This window comes from Pempheris klunzingeri, chromosome 20 (genome assembly GCF_042242105.1).
Source record: "Pempheris klunzingeri isolate RE-2024b chromosome 20, fPemKlu1.hap1, whole genome shotgun sequence".
NCBI lineage: Eukaryota > Metazoa > Chordata > Actinopteri > Acropomatiformes > Pempheridae > Pempheris > Pempheris klunzingeri.
Genome location: NC_092031.1, coordinates 1,134,953 through 1,153,316, shown reverse-complemented (window position 1 = coordinate 1,153,316; position 18,364 = coordinate 1,134,953). Strand labels below are relative to the sequence as shown.

At 44.8% G+C, this 18,364-nt stretch overlaps 1 protein-coding gene across 1 annotated transcript in view; it reads left to right on the top strand.

Moving 5' to 3' along the window:
• Positions 1–17,620, top strand: part of LOC139219753 (glutamate receptor ionotropic, delta-1-like) — a 454,804-nt gene extending 437,184 nt beyond the window's left edge. The window contains exons 16-18 of the mRNA XM_070851702.1: positions 7,789–8,029; positions 11,903–12,041; positions 17,154–17,620. Of these exons, the coding sequence (XP_070707803.1) occupies positions 7,789–8,029; positions 11,903–12,041; positions 17,154–17,620 (847 nt within the window). The remainder of the gene's footprint in view (positions 1–7,788; positions 8,030–11,902; positions 12,042–17,153) is intronic.
• Positions 17,621–18,364: the final 744 nt, after the last annotated feature.

The window sequence follows — 18,364 nt, the reverse complement described above, 5'->3', positions numbered from 1 at the left end:
GACATTTAAAGAAAATGATCAGAAACAAAGTTTTTAATTCCGTCACTGTCGGGAGTCTGATCCTCCGTGTTGACATTAAGTCTTCATTATCAGCCTGTAAATCCTCTGATGTGGCTCAGGAGTCTTAGAGGAGAAGCTGTCTGAGACAATTACAACAGAGTGCTTTTAAATTAGAGGACACTTTGACTGTGGGATGGAAAGTGTCACGCTGACTTGCTCCAGACGTGACGGAGCGGCGCAGGTGTGCGGGCGGATTTTCCTCCACGTTAAACTAACAACGGAGCTCCGCGCTAAAGTCCAATAATCTCACATGAAGCGAGCTCGCATTAAGAGGCTCCGTTGTGAGGGATTATGCGCGGCGTGATGTGTAAACAGAGGGACGTGTGCTAATTACTTATTTGATTTTGCGAGGCAGATGTCTCGGCCGAGGACGGACGTTTTTTTTAGAAAAATATTCAATTATCCCCTCCAGTCTGACCTGGAGATGAAATCACTGAGCCGCGCTGTGAAATCTGGTTTCTTCCCAAACACAAATTGATCCCAGTGCGAGTTGGAGAAAAAAAAATGGCGTGCATCATTTAGTAAATCTCCACATTATTACATCATGAATTAGCGGTGTGAGGAGTCACGTAAGCTCCCCCCCCGAAATCAGAGAACTTTCTCATCCGTCTCGTATTGATCGGCTCTCAAAAAGCAAACAGGAAGTTGGTGCAGAAAGAAACACGAGTTGACAAACTTTAAATCCCAGCCCTGACAAACCTCCCCGTAAACACAGTGAACTCTGACGGCTGTTAAATATTGAGTGAAGCGTCTAATAAACCCTCACAGGAACCGATGACTGCACCAGCAGAGGGTCTGCTTGTCGCAGCGGCGCAGAGTTGGTGTTTTATTGATCGCTGAGCTTGAAATGGATCCGATTTTAAAGCTGCACTCGGCAGCTGCACAGGAAGGGAAAGCAGCGAGGCGTTAGGTGTTTAAAGATGGCCGCCGTCTCTCCTCTGGACGTCACCCATGATTCCCATCCATCACCTCAATAACTGAACCTACGACTGACAAACAGGTCAATTTAGCTGGTTTTCCATTGGCAGCCACAGATTAACGGCTCCTGGCTCTGTGTCTTCATCGTCTGTTAACCTCAGTCATTACCTAAAGCTGCCAACCCAAATCTGATTTAGCAGATTACAGAATAAAATGTAAAAATTAGACATGAACATGTAGAGCATGTGACAGAAGTCTGTTAACCCCTTGAAGGTCCTCAGAAATAATCACGTTAAAGATCCTTACACACATAAATGTGTATGCATAAAAACAAGCCATAAAAATGTTAAAAATCTTTCTTTTTTTTATTTTTTTTTAAATAGTTTTTTAGACCAGCATCAGCCCTAATCATACATATCAAATTTTAATTAGTTTTTTAAAAAATTAACCCTTAAATTGCCATGTTTTTGTCATGATGCGCATCATTTTATGGTCTAAAATACACAAAAAATACCTGAAAAAAATTGAGAACTCTGAAAAATTCACCATCTTGCAAAATTATAAGCAATATGCATGAAAAACTGATAAAATATGCTAAAAATAAAAATCATAACACACTAGAAAGTGCTGAAGACCCTCAAAGGGTTAAACAGTTCACTGATAAACCTGCTGAGCTGAAAGGACTCTGAGCTTTTATTGGTAAAGTATTAAAGTCTGTTGTCCGGTTGGAGGGTGAAGGGTGAACTGACCCTTTAATAATCAGAGGAGAGGTTCTCATCTTGCTCTCCTTCGAGGAGAAAACACGACCAGTCCTGTCGACACTTATGGTGAACCGTGCTGATTGTCCCAAAGTGTGGCACTGTCCCTTTAAAGCTGTCAGAAGCTGCAGCTCACAGAAAACGACTTCATCCTCCTTCGTATTAAACTGCTGACAGAGTTTCTATGTAAAATCATTTGTGTGAGAAATCCTCTGCACCTGTCCCCCCCCCCTCCCTCGTACCCCCCAGGTGTAAACCGCTCAGTGATTTGGTGTGTGTAATGAAAAGCAGCGGGGCTCACAGGCCTGAGGAGCTGCTCTGAAGGGGGGGGGCAGCCTTTGTACAGCGGCTCACAGCAGGAGCCCCGAAAACCGTTTGATGTTTGCCGCACGCCGTCACGACCTCCTCAGCCCGCCAACCGCCGTGTCACTTCCTGTGTAGTTTCAGTCAGGGACAAGAAGACACACACACACACACACACACACACACACACACAGGAAGTCATTGTGAGGGTGGAGACGTTAATACAGACGTTAACGCAGAGCCGCTGTCACCAGATCAGCCGTGTGCACCAAGTGGCTCTGTGGGACGGGACTGTGTCCCCCTCCTCCCCCCGGCAGCGTGGGAGGTCCTGAGAGTGACTCTATGTCACAAATGTCATTTACACCTCCAGCTGTGAGTTCATCTGACTCCCCCCTCCTCCTCCTCCTGTCCCATCGACTTCCATCTCCATCCTCCCCCTCTCTCTCTCCCTCTCTCTCTCTCTGTCTCTCTCTCTGTCTCTCTCTCTGTCTCTCTCTCTGTCTCTGTCTCTCTCTCTCTCTGTCTCTCTCTCTGTCTCTCTGTCTCTCTCTCTCTCTCTGTCTCTCTCTCTGTCTCTCTCTCTGTCTCTCTCTCTGTCTCTGTCTCTCTCTCTCTCTGTCTCTCTCTCTGTCTCTCTGTCTCTCTCTCTCTCTCTGTCTCTCTCTCTCTCTGTCTCTCTCTCTGTCTCTCTGTCTCTCTCTCTCTCTCTGTCTCTCTCTCTCTCTGTCTCTCTCTCTGTCTCTCTCTCTGTCTCTCTCTCTGTCTCTGTCTCTCTCTCTCTCTGTCTCTCTCTCTGTCTCTCTCTCTCTCTCTCTCTCTCTGTCTCTCTCTCTGTCTCTCTGTCTCTCTCTCTCTCTCTGTCTCTCTCTCTCTCTGTCTCTCTCTCTGTCTCTCTGTCTCTCTCTCTCTCTCTGTCTCTCTCTCTCTCTGTCTCTCTCTCTCTCTCTCTCTGTCTCTCTCTCTCTCTCTCTGTCTCTCTCTCTCTCTGTCTCTCTCTCTCTCCTCTCTCTCTCTCTCCCTCTCTCTCTCTCTCTCTCTCTCTCTCTCTGTCTCTCTCTCTGTCCCCCTCTCTCTCTCCCTCTCTCTCTCCCCTCTCTCTCTCCTCTCTCTCTATCTATCTCTCTCTCCCCTCTCTCTCTCTCCCTCTCTCTCTCCCCTCTCTCTCCTCTCTCTCTATCTATCTCTCTCTCCCCCTCTCTCTCTGTCCCTCTCTCTCTCCCTCTCTCTCTCCCTCTCTCTCTCCCTCTCTCTCTCCCCTCTCTCTCTCCTCTCTCTCTATCTATCTCTCTCCCCCCCTCTCTCTCTCTCTCTGTCTCTCTCTCCCCCTCTCTCTCTCCCTCTCCCCCCCCCCTCTCTCTATCTATCTATCTATCTCTCTCTCTCTCCCCCCCCCCTCCCCCCCTCTCTAGTTAAATGTTTTGTTGTCTGTTGGTAGAGAACCATCTCTAGTCCGCTCAGAGCGCTTCAACACTACATTTATGTTCACACGCCGTTCAGACAGAGACTTCACCATGCGGACTGGGATCAAACCGATCAAACCGATCAAACCGATCGAACCGATCGAACCGATCCCGTGATTGGTGGACGACCCGCTCTGCCTCTGGGCCACTAAGCATTTTGTCTGCAGCCGCATAATTGATCAGTTTCTCTTTGCTCGACAAAGTTATGCTGCTTTCTGAGACAGATTACTAAAACTAAAACACTAAGAACTCATTTATTATAGAGGAATCAGTTTGTGTTTGAGTTTATCTGGACAGATGGAAACACACAGAGGTTACATAAGGACCCAGGATGGACCCATTGATTAATCTAAACGATGCTGGCCGTCATGTTGCAGAGCAGACCATGTGTTTGGCTCTTTGTGTGACTGAGAAGAGACGATGTTTTTGGGGTGTTGGATGGTTCCAGCCCTCCCGCTCTGGTCGCTCTGGTGTGAATGTGATCCGAAAAGGTCGGCCGTCAGACTTCAGAGAGAGAAACTCCACTTGACTTGTACGCCGTCGACTTTTTCCCGCTCTTGCAATCTCACGCCGCTCCCTTCGTGTTTCCTCCTCGTGGCGGATGGCAGCTTTGGTCGGGTTCACCGTTTCCCCCGCGGGGCCGTTTCTCAATCACGGCCTCCCCCTTTTCCTTCTCCTCCCTCTGCACCTCACACTTTCTTTAATTAAGCACTTCAGTGTTTATTTAGGGATTAATTTGTGGCGCTGAATGGAGACAAAACCCCCCGTTATTAATGGAGCCTCTGCACTGGCCCGGCCCGGTTCAGCGGGCGTCCACCAGCCTGAGGCGTCCTCGCAGCGCAGCGTTCAGGGACGACCAGGAATAATGTGCCCGAGTGTTAAATTGAGGGCAGAGCCATTGTTCGGCGTGGAAACCATTATCTCCACGTTTCCAACTGTCATTTTAATACCTCGTCCCATAACTGCTGTATTACCTCCATCCCTGGCTCTCCGTTTGATAATCCTGCCACTAATAACCTTTGCAGACTTTGTTGCTTCCGCTGTTCATTTGTGCTGTAAAACTATTTTGTCCTCGGGGTGATTTTCTTTTTTTGGGGGGGGGGGGGGGGCTGCAGCGTGCTGACCTTCAACATGTTCACGCTGAGTCGAGCAGATTAAATATAGCAAATTGGGCTCTGATTTTACTGCGGCTAAAAGCAGATTGTACTTCAGTGGTCGTGGCAGGATTTGCTTAATTAACTTCATAACTCAACACGACGACGGCGGCAGGATGAAACCTCGAGTCTGTACGCTCATGTATAGGAAGTTTAACGTACTGTTTCAGGTCAGAAGACCAGATAATACGACCTGCTGCCTGGCAGGTCTTCCCACATCTCCACAGGCCTTCTTTTCCTTCTCACTGATCATTTTCATATCTGCCTTCACTTGGTTCCAGTGCTCCTCTAATTCATCTACACTGTTTTTACAGGTCTGGTGTTGTAACAACTGAGCCAATAAGAGCTTTGTAGGAGGGATTAAGAATAGAAATAACAACAGAAAAATGGCTAACCAGCGTGGATGAGGTGTTTATAGTTTGTGAGTCGATTTACAGAAATAACATCTCTTAAATGTGACAACAACCTGGGCCTCAGGTTTACATATTTTGTGTTTAAAATGACCGAGAGGCACAAAAAGGGTTCAGATTGGTCCAGTAGATCTCAGAGTGTTATTCTAAGTGTGTGACAGCATCATGGAAAGGATCCCTACAGAGAGAGACCTGGAAGATCCTTTTGGTTTAACCACTAACAGCACACACACCAGACTCCATTCACAAAAACAGGGATTTTACCTGCTAGTTGCTGGTCTACTTCTGTCTTAATCAGTTTGTCTGTTTGTGTTATTGTGTGATTTCTGTGTTTTACTCCGTTAGTTCAGATTCAACTCAAAATTTGTGAAACACACAATAAGCCAAACAAACTGACTGATTGATGCCCCAGTAGACCAGCAGCTCCTCTGGGCTGTGAGATAAAATGACTGTTTTTGTCAATGGAGTCTGGTGGCTTTGAAGAGAGCGATATAACATCTGTATGTGGTTAAACACTTTATCCACTGACAGGCTCAGAGTGTTATTCTAAGTGTGTGACAGCGTCATGGAAAGGATCCCTACAGAGAGAGACCTGGAAGATCCTTTTGGTTTAACCACAAACAGCCGTTATATCGTCTACTGGAGCAAAACTCACAAACTCTTTCCACCTGCTAGTCATTCCAAACCTATAATATGTTAATATAATAATAATAATGGGGCCTGGATTTAAAAAATGCCAAAGTTATACTTTAACTGTTTCTGACCACCAACCACAGCGTCTGACCGATGAAGTAAAATAACAGAAAACAACGTGCACATCTCACTTCCCTTTATCCATAACTATGATTTTGTTGTATTTGACACCTGAGCTGCAGCTCGGTCTAGTAGTTGCAAGAATATTTATGGTTCTATTTTTATCAATTAATTGCTTTTTTTTATATCAATGAAAGCCACAAACTTAACCCTGCTGCACTTGTACCATGACAATAAAGATATTTCCAATTAATCTGTGTTGTTAGCTAGCTAGCTGTGTAGGACGGTGTCGTTTAATCCCGCCTACAAAGCCCTGATTGGTTGTCTGTATAAATGATCGGCAGCTAATTAAAGAAATTAACCACAATGCAATAAATAAAAAAAGAAGAGCAAACAATTAGTCGAGAGCTAACTACCATCATGCATTGCAGGCAGTAAAAGAAAGGCAGATGAGTGGAAGATAAAAGGATGAAGTGATGATGAATCTCTGTATAATACAGTCTGTTTCTAAATCACTCTGATCCTAAATTGCAGATACTTACGGGCACTTATTCTCCCCCTGAAAACTGCAGCTCTAATTTTTCCTGCCAAAATGATGTTGTGTTAAATGACGTGTCTTTAGTATCACGGGTCAACACCCCACTTACGCATCCAAGTGTTAAGCTGAGTGGCAGCCACCTTGTCGCGCTCGGTCACAGAGCCGCCCCGCGAGGAGAGACAATCCCAGCCGGCGCCGCCCGCTGTCGGGTCAACAAGTGTCGACTGGTCGTCTGAGTCGGGGACAAAAAACAGAAAAAACAAATCAGTCCAGCTGTCGTGCTGAAATGACGGAGCCACAAATTATCACCTTGAATCAACCTGTGCGAAATAAAAAACTCAATATCTCCTCGAGCGGCACAAGATTACAATTGATGCGGGATGATTGTTTTTAAATGGCGCTGAGATCCCTGCTGAGTTTAATCCAGCAATTCCCCTCGAAAAGTTAGCGACCGAAGCTCTGATGAACTTTCCTGCTCCGGAGCATCGATTAGTGCCATTTAACACATCAGGTAATCGGCCGTATCGACTCAGGCAGGGCTGAGGTGCTGTGCTGTGATCAGTTCAGTGCAGTCAGACTTCTGCACGGCCTCCAGTGAACTTACAGAGATTTAATAAAGGACAATACTGCTGGTCTATAACAGTAGGATTCTCTTGATAATCATCAAGCTAATGCTGCTTTATCAGTTATTTATCATCACAAAGTTTCATCTGCACCTTCATAGCTCATAAAGATAAAGTTACTTTCACAGAAACAAAGGTTTAATTGGTGGTTTAGATTGTTTGGATTAGATTATTGGACTGTTCTCCAACTATCTGTGCACCAAGTATGAATGTACGTCCAATAAAAGTGCCTTTCACTTTGCTGCAGTGTAACATTCAGCAGCTAAAGAAACACGATGTAAACATTATTTATAGTATTTAAGCTTCGGTTCTTGTTAGAAAAAGAATCAGGATGTTTTGCCGTGGATGTTTACAGAGATCAGGACTCAGTGTTGGAGGCTCCGTTCATTCCTGTGAAAGCTGCTCAGTGGAACATGAAGCCGACCCAGCTAACTTCCTGTTAGCCCTCAGCTAACTTCCTGTTAGCTCTCCACTAACTTCCTGTTAGCCCTCCGCTAACTTCCTGTTAGCCCTCCACTAACTTGAAAGGGGTTGAATTGATTTAGTCGTCGTCTCTTCTAGACTTTCCGAATGTTTTTGGACTGAATGGATCAAATTCTGATGGTGAAACGAGTCATTTCTCAAGTTATGATGCTAAAAAAATGTGTTCACTGATTAACAGACGTCTCTTTCACAAGATGAATCTTGTATTTACACAGTTTGGCCACTAAGTCAAATTGGCTCTAAAGCCTGGAGCACCTCCTGGAGATAAATCAGAGAGACGGATGAAAGGTCTCTGTGACTCACCTGTTCTCCTCCTCTCTGTGTTCAGGATCTTGGAGCTGCAGGAGAAGGGCGACCTGGACATCATGAAGCAGAAGTGGTGGCCTCGCACCGGCCGCTGCGACCTCAGCAGCCACGCCAGCGCCCACCCCGACGGCCGCTCCCTCAAGCTGCACAGCTTCGCCGGCGTCTTCTGCATCCTGGCCGCCGGCCTGCTGCTGGCCTGCCTGGTGGCCGGGCTGGAGGCTTGGTGGAACAGCAACCGCTGCCGCCAGGAGCAGCCCAAAGAGGTGACCGAGCACAGGGCCCGGCGGACGGGCCAGCGGGGGGAAGACACTGCCACACTCTACTTTAAGGATCCAGCCGCAGACGCGAGCCCCGACTTAGTGGAGCTCCAGTACACCCAGCTGTAGAGGAGAGAGGGTTAGAGAGCAGAGGGTGGTGGGATAGGACAGAGTAGGTAGACGTGCTCTGTGCCACATCAGCCCAGGCCACTGATTGAAATCAAATTTGGTCTCTTATTATTACCCCCCCTTCCATTTTTTCTTTTATCCGTCCATCACTCCCCACCCACCTCCTCCCAAACGTACAGACACCAGAGCTCATCTGTTTTTGTTTGGCATATTCTCTAAACCACACGAAGCCCACGGCACACTCCACTCGACCATCACCTTTACTAATACGCTCATGAAACAGCAGCTCCTCCGCCCACTCGGGGCTCCTTCCTCTTTGCCTTCACGCAAACACTCGAGGCCTTAGGCAAACAACGGCGAATTAGGCCAGCGAGCCAGGATTTGGCTGCTGGCATGTCCTGCATGTTTCCCGGCACCCCCCCTACTACACCTCCCTCCCCCAAATAGCCGAGTACACCCGCAGGCTTTAATGATTAATTCCCACAGTGGCGGATCCGAAACCATTCAAGTGCTCGGTATTGAATTATTGTTATAAACTCATTTTCTACAGCGAGGCTTTGGTAGTTTCCTGCACCAAAGGGTTCTGAGGAGATTGTAATTAGCAGGAGAGATCAGTCAGGCAGAGAACGATAGCAGAAACATTTTCTTAACACTTTTGGACAGTTTGAAATCCTCCTGAGACGACGAGGGACAAAAAAAAAGCACTTTATCATATTGAAGTTAACCTTAAAATGCAGCTCACACTGGGTTTTAACATCAACAGTGACATTATCACACATCAGCTGTTCGCCCAAATCACTCACTGTTGTTGCTAATAGATACTCCAGCCTTAGGAAGTGCCTACTGAATAAAAACTGTATAGCAGTCAATTACCAGATCGCTCTCTTTTTTTAATGAAACACAAGCCAATATACCTCCACATGGTTTGAAGAGGAAAAGCAGTTAATTAAACATTAATGCACCCTAATCAATATTAATGGAAAGTGACAACAACGACTGCAAAAAATAGTAATTAACAGTGTTGTTCACATCGTTATGCTGTTCTTTTAATTAGAGAGCCGTCTGCACAGCAGGGAGGATATTTGGTACATATCATTTACATGAGCGCCCCCCCCCCCCTCAGAAGACCCCCAGTTAGTCAGTGTGTCAGTGTGTAGTTGAGGTCTATAGTGTGTGTGTGCTAGTTAGTCAGTGTGTAGTGGAGGTCTATAGTGTGTGTGTGCTAGTTAGTCAGTGTGTCAGTGTGTAGTGGAGGTCTATAGTGTGTGTGTGTGTGCTAGTTAGTCAGTGTGTCAGTGTGTAGTGGAGGTCTATAGTGTGTGTGTGTGTGTGTGTGTGTGTGTGTGTGTGTTAGTTAGTCAGTGTGTCAGTATGTAGTGGAGGTCTATAGTGTGTGTGTGTTAGTTAGTCAGTGTGTTAGTGTGTAGTGGAGGTCTATAGTGTGTGTGTGTGTGTGTGTGTGTGTTAGTTAGTCAGTGTGTTAGTGTGTAGTGGAGGTCTATAGTGTGTGTGTGTTAGTTAGTCAGTGTGTCAGTGTGTAGTGGAGGTCTATAGTGTGTGTGTGTGTGTGTGTGTTAGTTAGTCAGTGTGTCAGTGTGTAGTGGAGGTCTATAGTGTGTGTGTGTGTGTGTTAGTCAGTGTGTCAGTGTGTAGTGGAGGTCTATAGTGTGTGTGTGTGTGTGTTAGTTAGTCAGTGTGTTAGTGTGTAGTGGAGGTCTATAGTGTGTGTGTGTTAGTTAGTCAGTGTGTCAGTGTGTAGTGGAGGTCTATAGTGTGTGTGTGTGTGTGTGTGTGTGTGTTAGTTAGTCAGTGTGTCAGTGTGTAGTGGAGGTCTATAGTGTGTGTGTGTGTGTTAGTTAGTCAGTGTGTCAGTGTGTAGTGGAGGTCTATAGTGTGTGTGTTAGTTAGTCAGTGTGTTAGTGTGTAGTGGAGGTCTATAGTGTGTGTGTGTGTGTGTTAGTCAGTGTGTCAGTGTGTAGTGGAGGTCTATAGTGTGTGTGTGTGTGTGTTAGTTAGTCAGTGTGTTAGTGTGTAGTGGAGGTCTATAGTGTGTGTGTGTTAGTTAGTCAGTGTGTCAGTGTGTAGTGGAGGTCTATAGTGTGTGTGTGTGTGTGTGTGTTAGTTAGTCAGTGTGTCAGTGTGTAGTGGAGGTCTATAGTGTGTGTGTGTGTGTGTGTGTGTGTGTTAGTTAGTCAGTGTGTCAGTGTGTAGTGGAGGTCTATAGTGTGTGTGTGTGTGTTAGTTAGTCAGTGTGTCAGTGTGTAGTGGAGGTCTATAGTGTGTGTGTGTGTGTTAGTTAGTCAGTGTGTCAGTGTGTAGTGGAGGTCTATAGTGTGTGTGTGTGTGTTAGTTAGTCAGTGTGTCAGTGTGTAGTGGAGGTCTATAGTGTGTGTGTGTGTGTGTGTTAGTCAGTGTGTCAGTGTGTAGTGGAGGTCTATAGTGTGTGTGTGTGTGCTAGTTAGTCAGTGTGTCCGTGTGTAGTGGAGGTCTATAGTGTGTGTGTGTGTGTTAGTTAGTCAGTGTGTCAGTGTGTAGTGGAGGTCTATAGTGTGTGTGTGTGTGTGTGTTAGTTAGTCAGTGTGTCAGTGTGTAGTGGAGGTCTATAGTGTGTGTGTGTGTGTGTTAGTTAGTCAGTGTGTTAGTGTGTAGTGGAGGTCTATAGTGTGTGTGTGTTAGTTAGTCAGTGTGTCAGTGTGTAGTGGAGGTCTATAGAGCCTCCATGAGAACACTAAGCAGAAACACCAATGGAGGCTCTGGGGAAATCTTTCTGTTCTATCAAATCTCCGTCGCTCAGAAAGTAGAACCTGAAACAGTTCAGATCTCTTCTGGAGGATCACAGATCTTTAGATCCACTGTTGTTCTGGATCAACATGTTCTCTGTCTCTCTTTAGTCTCCTCTGATGAACAACATGTCTGATTCCTGGATTTCCTCCATGTTTCTCCAGTCTGAAGTCTTTTCTCACTCATTCTGCTTCACTGACTTCTGGAACCTTCTAGCTGAGGTTGGACACATTTTAGGGACATGAAGAAGAAGAAGGTCCTCCAAGAAACGACGTCACCAGAAGAAGAAGCAGCAGCGTTCAGAGAGCAGAGAGCAGACAGTGCAGCACAGTAATAACTAAGGCCACTTAAAACAGCCCTGAATAATTAATTAGTATCATAATAATTAGCCGACCGATGGCTTGAACACTAGTCCAGAAGGAAAATCTTTGGTCAAACTGTCCAAACAACAGCCAAGTGTTAAATTTTGTCCCGTCATCAAGTTATTAATTAGTAATTATAACCTGCGGTGAAAGCGAGAAGCCTGCTCATGTAGACAAAAGGTTCAATAAGACAGTCAGACCCAAAACAGAACCAGCTATCGGACCAGCTAGCGTACAAGTACATTTTTAAGTTCTACCTCCAGATAACAACATTCACCTCCAAACACAACACAACACAACACCTAACACGACCAGGGTCAGGAGCAGGGCTTGTGTCATGTGACAGCGGGCAAAATGGAGGCGAAGCTTTGACGTGGATCCATAAACTAAAGTGTGAGCAGACAGTAAACGTTGAGTGTGTCGCCCTTTAGCAATAAGATTTGTCTCCAGCATCCCCCAGTCCATAACCTCTGGTACTATCACTGTGTCACGTCTTATTGCAAATTATATGTCAATGTGGACGCCCGTGTTATCTATCTCCTCTCCTTCTCTCCATCTATCCTTTTTATTTTTTTATTTACACTTGACTGTCTATGATCTCGTGCAGGTTACTAAGGATTACAGACTGGCAAGGGTTTCTGGTCCATTGACATATAATGACATTACAACTGCTTCATCGGAGGGGAGGAGGGACATTTGGACAGACAGAGAGAGAGGCTGGGATGAAGCAGAAGCTATTGATACAGGTCAGAATAGACCTCCTATACAATTATTAAGAATAAAGACAAAAAATAATAATAATACATATCTGTGCCATCGCAAAGGTCCTCCTGTTTTCTTGAGGGTTGATTTTTGGTCAGTTTGTAATCTACAACTGAGCAGAAATGGGTCTCATCCCTGATTTTCTGTGTTCTGGAAATAAATTTCTCATTTGTTTCTCATAAATATGTAAAAAAGTACACATGCAACTAATCCTACTAATGTCATCCATCGTTTCTTTCCCTCCATTTCAAACACAAACCTAATAACGTGATTACACGCCAGTGATATCTTCACAAATATAATTCCTTAAATCAGTTTTTCTTAAAGGTGGGAGCTCTACTCTACTCAAAGAAAAAGTTTTTCCCTTAAAAACAAAGCTTAAATCAGACGTTTTGCCATTAACGTTTGTGGTAGCTCATCAAACCTTCCAGCGGTAGAACTGCTAAACCTAATTATCAATTTACTTATCAGAAAATTGAAAAGGAAATTATTTCCAGAACCAGACGTTTCAGCTCTACACGAAGGAACAAACTGGCCCAAATTAATTTGTTTCATGACCTGGAACATGACAGCTTGGTCTTAATTGCAAATTATTTGAATTTGGGCTTCTGCTCTTTGCAGACGACACAATAATTAAAGTTGTAATTGATTCCTGGCCATTGCTGCTCCATCAGGCACCAACTGTGTGCGTCTGAGGACCCTCTTACCTTTAACGCTGCACCTCCCGCCATTAGAAACCCTCCTGGTTCTTATAGTGCCTTTCTGTTTCTCCTTGCTTTGTTTCAGTCGGCCATCTTTAACTGTGTGAACGCATTTCATAAGGGCTGACCTCTGACCTCACTTTTACCTCCTCTTGGCAACAGAAAAAATAACGGTTACACTGTGATGGAAATAACTAGCTTTGTGCCTTTCAATGCATAGCTGTTAAGTAACTTATTATATTTATTATTATTTATAACCCTTAATAAACTAAAATTACTCAACAAGACATGTAGGTCTACTGGTGCTGGTGTTAAAACTGAACAAGCACGAGTTCTTACCCTCAAAAATAATTATTCATCTATTTAGAATAGAAAATTTGAGAAGAGGAATCAAAAACAAAATGTTAAGAGACTCAGAGACATAACTTGGACTAGTCCTGATATGATTGATTGTATATATCGTTAGACGAGTTGCATCCATGTTATGAAAGCAAATTTAAGCGTACAAATATTCCTCAGTGAAATTAGCTTTTTTATTTGAATCAAACGTGAACCAGTGGAGCCAAAGTGCCTAAAGCTTTTGTAGCACAACTAATTGCGAATTAGCCCCAAAAAGCCAAAATACATTGGGAAAACTGTGATTTTAATCCAAAACCTTTGGATTCCTGCTAAGCTAACTGGAAAAATAGCTTTGCAAAGCCAGTTTGCATTCTAGGAAGCATGTTTCTGTTTGGTTTAAATGTGATGACCATAACTTCTTAGCATCACCATGTTAGCATTGTCTTTGTGACCATGTTAGCATGCAAATAGCTCAAAGCATCGCTATACCTACGTACCGCCCATGGATTAATAAAGAGAACTGAAGCACCGTTCATTCAGATGAAAGTTGCTCAGTTGCGAATGAAGCAAAAACTAATTTTCCCGTATGCTCTGCATCAGTGGGGCCCATAGAGCTAGCGGACTAGCATTACATCCTCTAACTCCACTCAGGCTCTCTCACATCAGCTTTAGTGAATTTAACAACTTCTACGACATAATAATTTGAATAAGGACAGTTTTAATGTTCGTATTGGGAAGTTGAAGTAATAAAATATTCATAATTCTATTGGAAAAGTCTATTTGGGCCCAGTGGCATCATGTGAGGAACGTGAAAGTTGTAATTTCACGCTTTGCCCACTAATTGCTCCAAAGCGCGGTGCTGTGCCTCTTTAAACATCCATGTTACTGCCTCACACGGATGCTAGCACGACCGCACGACTCTTCATTCATGGAAGGTCAGCAGGTCGACTAAGTGGCTTTACGTGTGGAGACGGCGGCTTTTGCTGCAGCATCGAAGCAAATGAGTTAAGCCGACAACTTATTACCGCTGTCGTATAGTGCTGAGGGTCCTTTCTTGTCCTTTTGCTTCAGATAAACATTACTCAGACGTATAATTGGCTTCAATCGTTACAGAAATGTCCACTGTGCACAGTTGAAGTGAGCCTCATCAGCAGTGCCTACAGGGAGGGTAGATGTCCACCGTGGTCACTGTGCACAGCAGTGGATCAGACTTTAGAGGCAGCCGCTCGTCTAATACTGAGAGACGATGATATCAAAGACGGGCTGATAGGAAACGCAGTTCTTTGCTAAAGGGGTTAAATTTTTCTGAGGGCTACTTCAGTTTAAAATGAACCAGAAACTGTTCTTATCACACTTGAGCACAACCCACTCGACAGTTGCAAAGTAGCAAGAGGGAGAGTGATTTAAAATCCTCCCCCCCCAACACACACACCCTCCCCCGCTGGCAGCACTCATTAAAAGAGCGGTTTTGTTTTCCAAATTAATGGAGGCTTTCAGATGGCTGTTGTTTTCCTCCTCTCCACTTACATCACCAGTCTGTCTTTAACGACCGGCTGAGGTTTAATCCCAGGCATTTATTTATTTAGGCTAGCTGCCAGATTGACGCCGCTGAAAACATATTTTAATGAGATGTCAGTCCGCCGAAACAATAACCTGTGCTGAGATGTTTTAATTGGCTTTGAGAGGAGCTCTTTGAGACTGGAGAGGGATCATTCAGACCTGCTCAGGGCCTCGTGCGTAAACCCATTGTATGTGTTTCTTTGCGGCTTGAACAAAGGCTGAAGACAGATGCTTCGCCTCAGCGGTACTCGACCGCGGTGCATCAAGATGCACCGAGACTCCGAGCTTTTCCTCAAGTGTGCTTTCATCCGCTGATCTCCGTGTTGACTATTATACGGCGCTGAAGGCGTGTTTCACAGGAAGTGCTCTCACCGCCACTCTACCTCAACATAAAGATTTAACACTGTTTTCATCATAAGAGCAAACGCTTTATAACTGCCTCTCGCCTGCCTTTTCACTAACCTTGGCTCGTTTTTATTTCCCTTAATATCTCATTAGTTGCCTTCCTGTTAATCAGGGCTGTAGCTGCCGTTAAAGACATAGAGGTCACGTCTCTGCTGCTTCTAAAGGGGAGAAATGTGTGGACCTGACTTGTAGTTCACATTAAATCATTAAGCGTTGCACACGTTGGGAAGTTTAGAGGCTAATATGAATAATTTCTTTAAGATTTGATGACTGTTTTCAGGCAGAAATACATCAATTAGTTCATAATCTGGGGAGAATTATAACTGATTTTAACTGAATAAGTTATAATCCTTAAGATTTCTGACCCAGTTGATGCTGTAACTGATGGTTTGACACATGTAGCAGCAAACCCGCCTTAAAACAGCTATTCTGTTAAGGTGTCCGTTTACAGTGCAGCCAAACAAATCGTGTGCTTTTCAAAAATAAGTTTCTCGTGTTCAGGGCTGACCTTCGAGCGCACTGAGCTTCTCTGGTTTGTCGTTTTAACTCGTTTAATGTGAAGCAGCAGTGCTTAATTTAATACAGCTTCGTGTCAGAATGACGACTTACTACTGCCCGTAATGACCACAACTATGTTACAGAGAAGTAATTTCAAAATTCAAAAATCATACTACACATTAAATGGCTCCTGCAGACAAATTACCGACCTACAATATTTTATGTTCACAATTTAATCAAAAATAGGGTTTGAAATTATGATAAATTACTTTATCAATGGAAAAATTACTGAGTTAATAGAATTTCTCTCAAAACTACCTGTGGGAATCAGAGTGGTGGGTTGCTTCACCTTAATACTTAAATCATGGCTCCAGCCCTGCTGCTGATAACACTGCAACATAACTGAATATCTGTGTGTATTAATATACAGTGTAAATGTGTCATGTGCATTGTTCTGAATATCACTTGTGTCACTGTGATGAGTAGCTGTGACTAATATCATTGTACCTCTGAGTTGAAGTGAATCCAATGCTGGAGCCAAGCCGAGCTGCGTTCACAATCACTGACTGACTTCAAAACGTTTTGCTGTAAAAGCGAGCGGTCGTTTCTCCAAAAAGCGACGCCACCGACTGTAGCTGCATTCATCCACACAACCGCAAACACGGCGACGTGTAGAGAATCTGGATTTTAGTTGCAGAGCCGCACTTGATATGCGAGTCACATCCCCCCCATCTCTCTCCTTTACCCCTCGTCCTTTACCTTCCCATGACCAAGTATACTGAGGTAGACCTGCCAGGCCTGTTCAACGGGGAAACACTCAAGTGTCTATTAATGCCTAACAAGTATGCATGGCTGCAGTCAGCAGGAGATGCAGTGTCAGCCAATGTTTTGATTAAATTGTTCTGATAGCGAACCAATTCTCAGATCCTCCAGCACAGAGTGTACCTGCTCCAAGGGCAGCGAGGAAAAACACACCACGGAGGGGAAAGAAAACACAACCCTACAGATTTTCAGCTCCACTTATGTAAATAGAGAAAATCTCCACCAAAAGTGAAAAAGTTCTTTTTTCTTATTATTTAATGGAATTCAGTCCAAACTCCATCATTGATTCACCTGAGGTGTTTCAATCCAATCAATCTCATGAAAACCTTGAGTTATCTTGACGGACGAACTGAAGAAAACACAACCTCTAAATCAAGCTTTGCAACAAAATCAGTCAGTTTGGCTCCAGCATTGTTGGTTTTTTTTTGTTCCAGACATCAAATGTTTAATATTCACTGGCCAAGTTTGATTTCAAGGTGCACATTCAAATTGGTTTCTGTGGCCTCGGTTTCCACTGGGCTCTTCATACCAAACGACAAAAAGAAACAAGGCTGCGTATCAGCTGGCAGGCCGATAGCAGCCCATTAATTCAAAGCAAAGGCCACGTGCAAAAGCAAAGGCAGATTGACAATGCATGGAGCACCAGCAGACCTGAAACAGTCTGAGAAACCGGCCCATCGCCAATCTCAGCCTCTGTGTCCCTCCTCCCTCCTCTCCTCCCTCCCCCTGTCTTTCCTCTGTCCTCTTCCACCCCCACTCCTCCTCTTATAGGACAAGGAGGTGAATCTGGAACAGGTGCATCGTCGTATGAACAGTCTTTTGGACGAGGACTTGGCCCACAAGCAGATCCCCGGCCCCTCTATCGAGATCTCTGCGCTGGACATCGGCAGCATGCAGCCCAGCCAGGCCTCTCTGGTGGTGGGGCCGGAGTCCGTGCGGGACTACCCGCCCTCGGGCCTCGCTGTGACCACCTTCCTCCCCGGGGAGGGGGGGCCGCCTCCTCCTCTTCCCCACCCTCACCATGGGGGGACCCTAGGCAGGACGCTACCCCCATCCCAGGGCCCTGGCAGCAACACGTTGCCCCTGCACCACCCGCTCAGCAGCACCAGCCTCAGCGGCACCATGCAGTGCAAACACAGGGCCCCCAACGGGGGGCTCTTCCGGCAGAGCCCTGGCAAGACACCCATGCCAATGTCCTACCAGGCAGTCTCCGCAGGACCCATACCCGAAGCCATTGAGGCCACCCACAGTACATCCATATAGTGATAGGAGGGGGCGGGGGCGGGATAGGACGGGGGTCAAACTGCTCAACGATTAGTCGCTCTCTGGACTTTGGTCCGGTTGTGGATGCGAGGCCGGTTGGGGATCTCTAGAGGAAAATTATTATAGAAGGATAAAAAAAAAACAAATATGTACAAAGTGAAAAGATTTTCTATCTCACTACCTGTTCAGAAGAGCCGATGTTACAAAAAGTTCAAAGAAAAAAAAAAAAAAGCGGGGAGGCGGGCGGGTTGGCGGGTGTAATTTTTCTCTTGTACATATCTGTAAATACCAAGAGAACGAAGTGAGGTAAAAGTGTATTTTGAATATTCTCAATTTTTGAAGTTGAGTTATAAAAAACCAACAAAACAAAGATAAAAAAATATATATATACATTGATGAAAAAGTTATGACTGTTTGAATGGCTTTGTAAATTTTGTTCAATATGAAACAATGACGCGAAATTCATTGTGATTGTTTTCTAAGTGCCGAAATTAAACGATGTCTCTCCACAACTCATCGATGTAAACGACTACCCATGATGCACCGCTGTAGGGACATTTTAGTGTTGGACACCTACTGTTATGCACCTCTGTACCAACCCTATATATATCTTCAGCATCGGACGAAAATGATCACAATTTCTTTTTTTTTTTTCATTTGTATTAAATATATAATATACATTGTTTTTTCAAATCAAAAGTCTACATTCACTTTCTTAC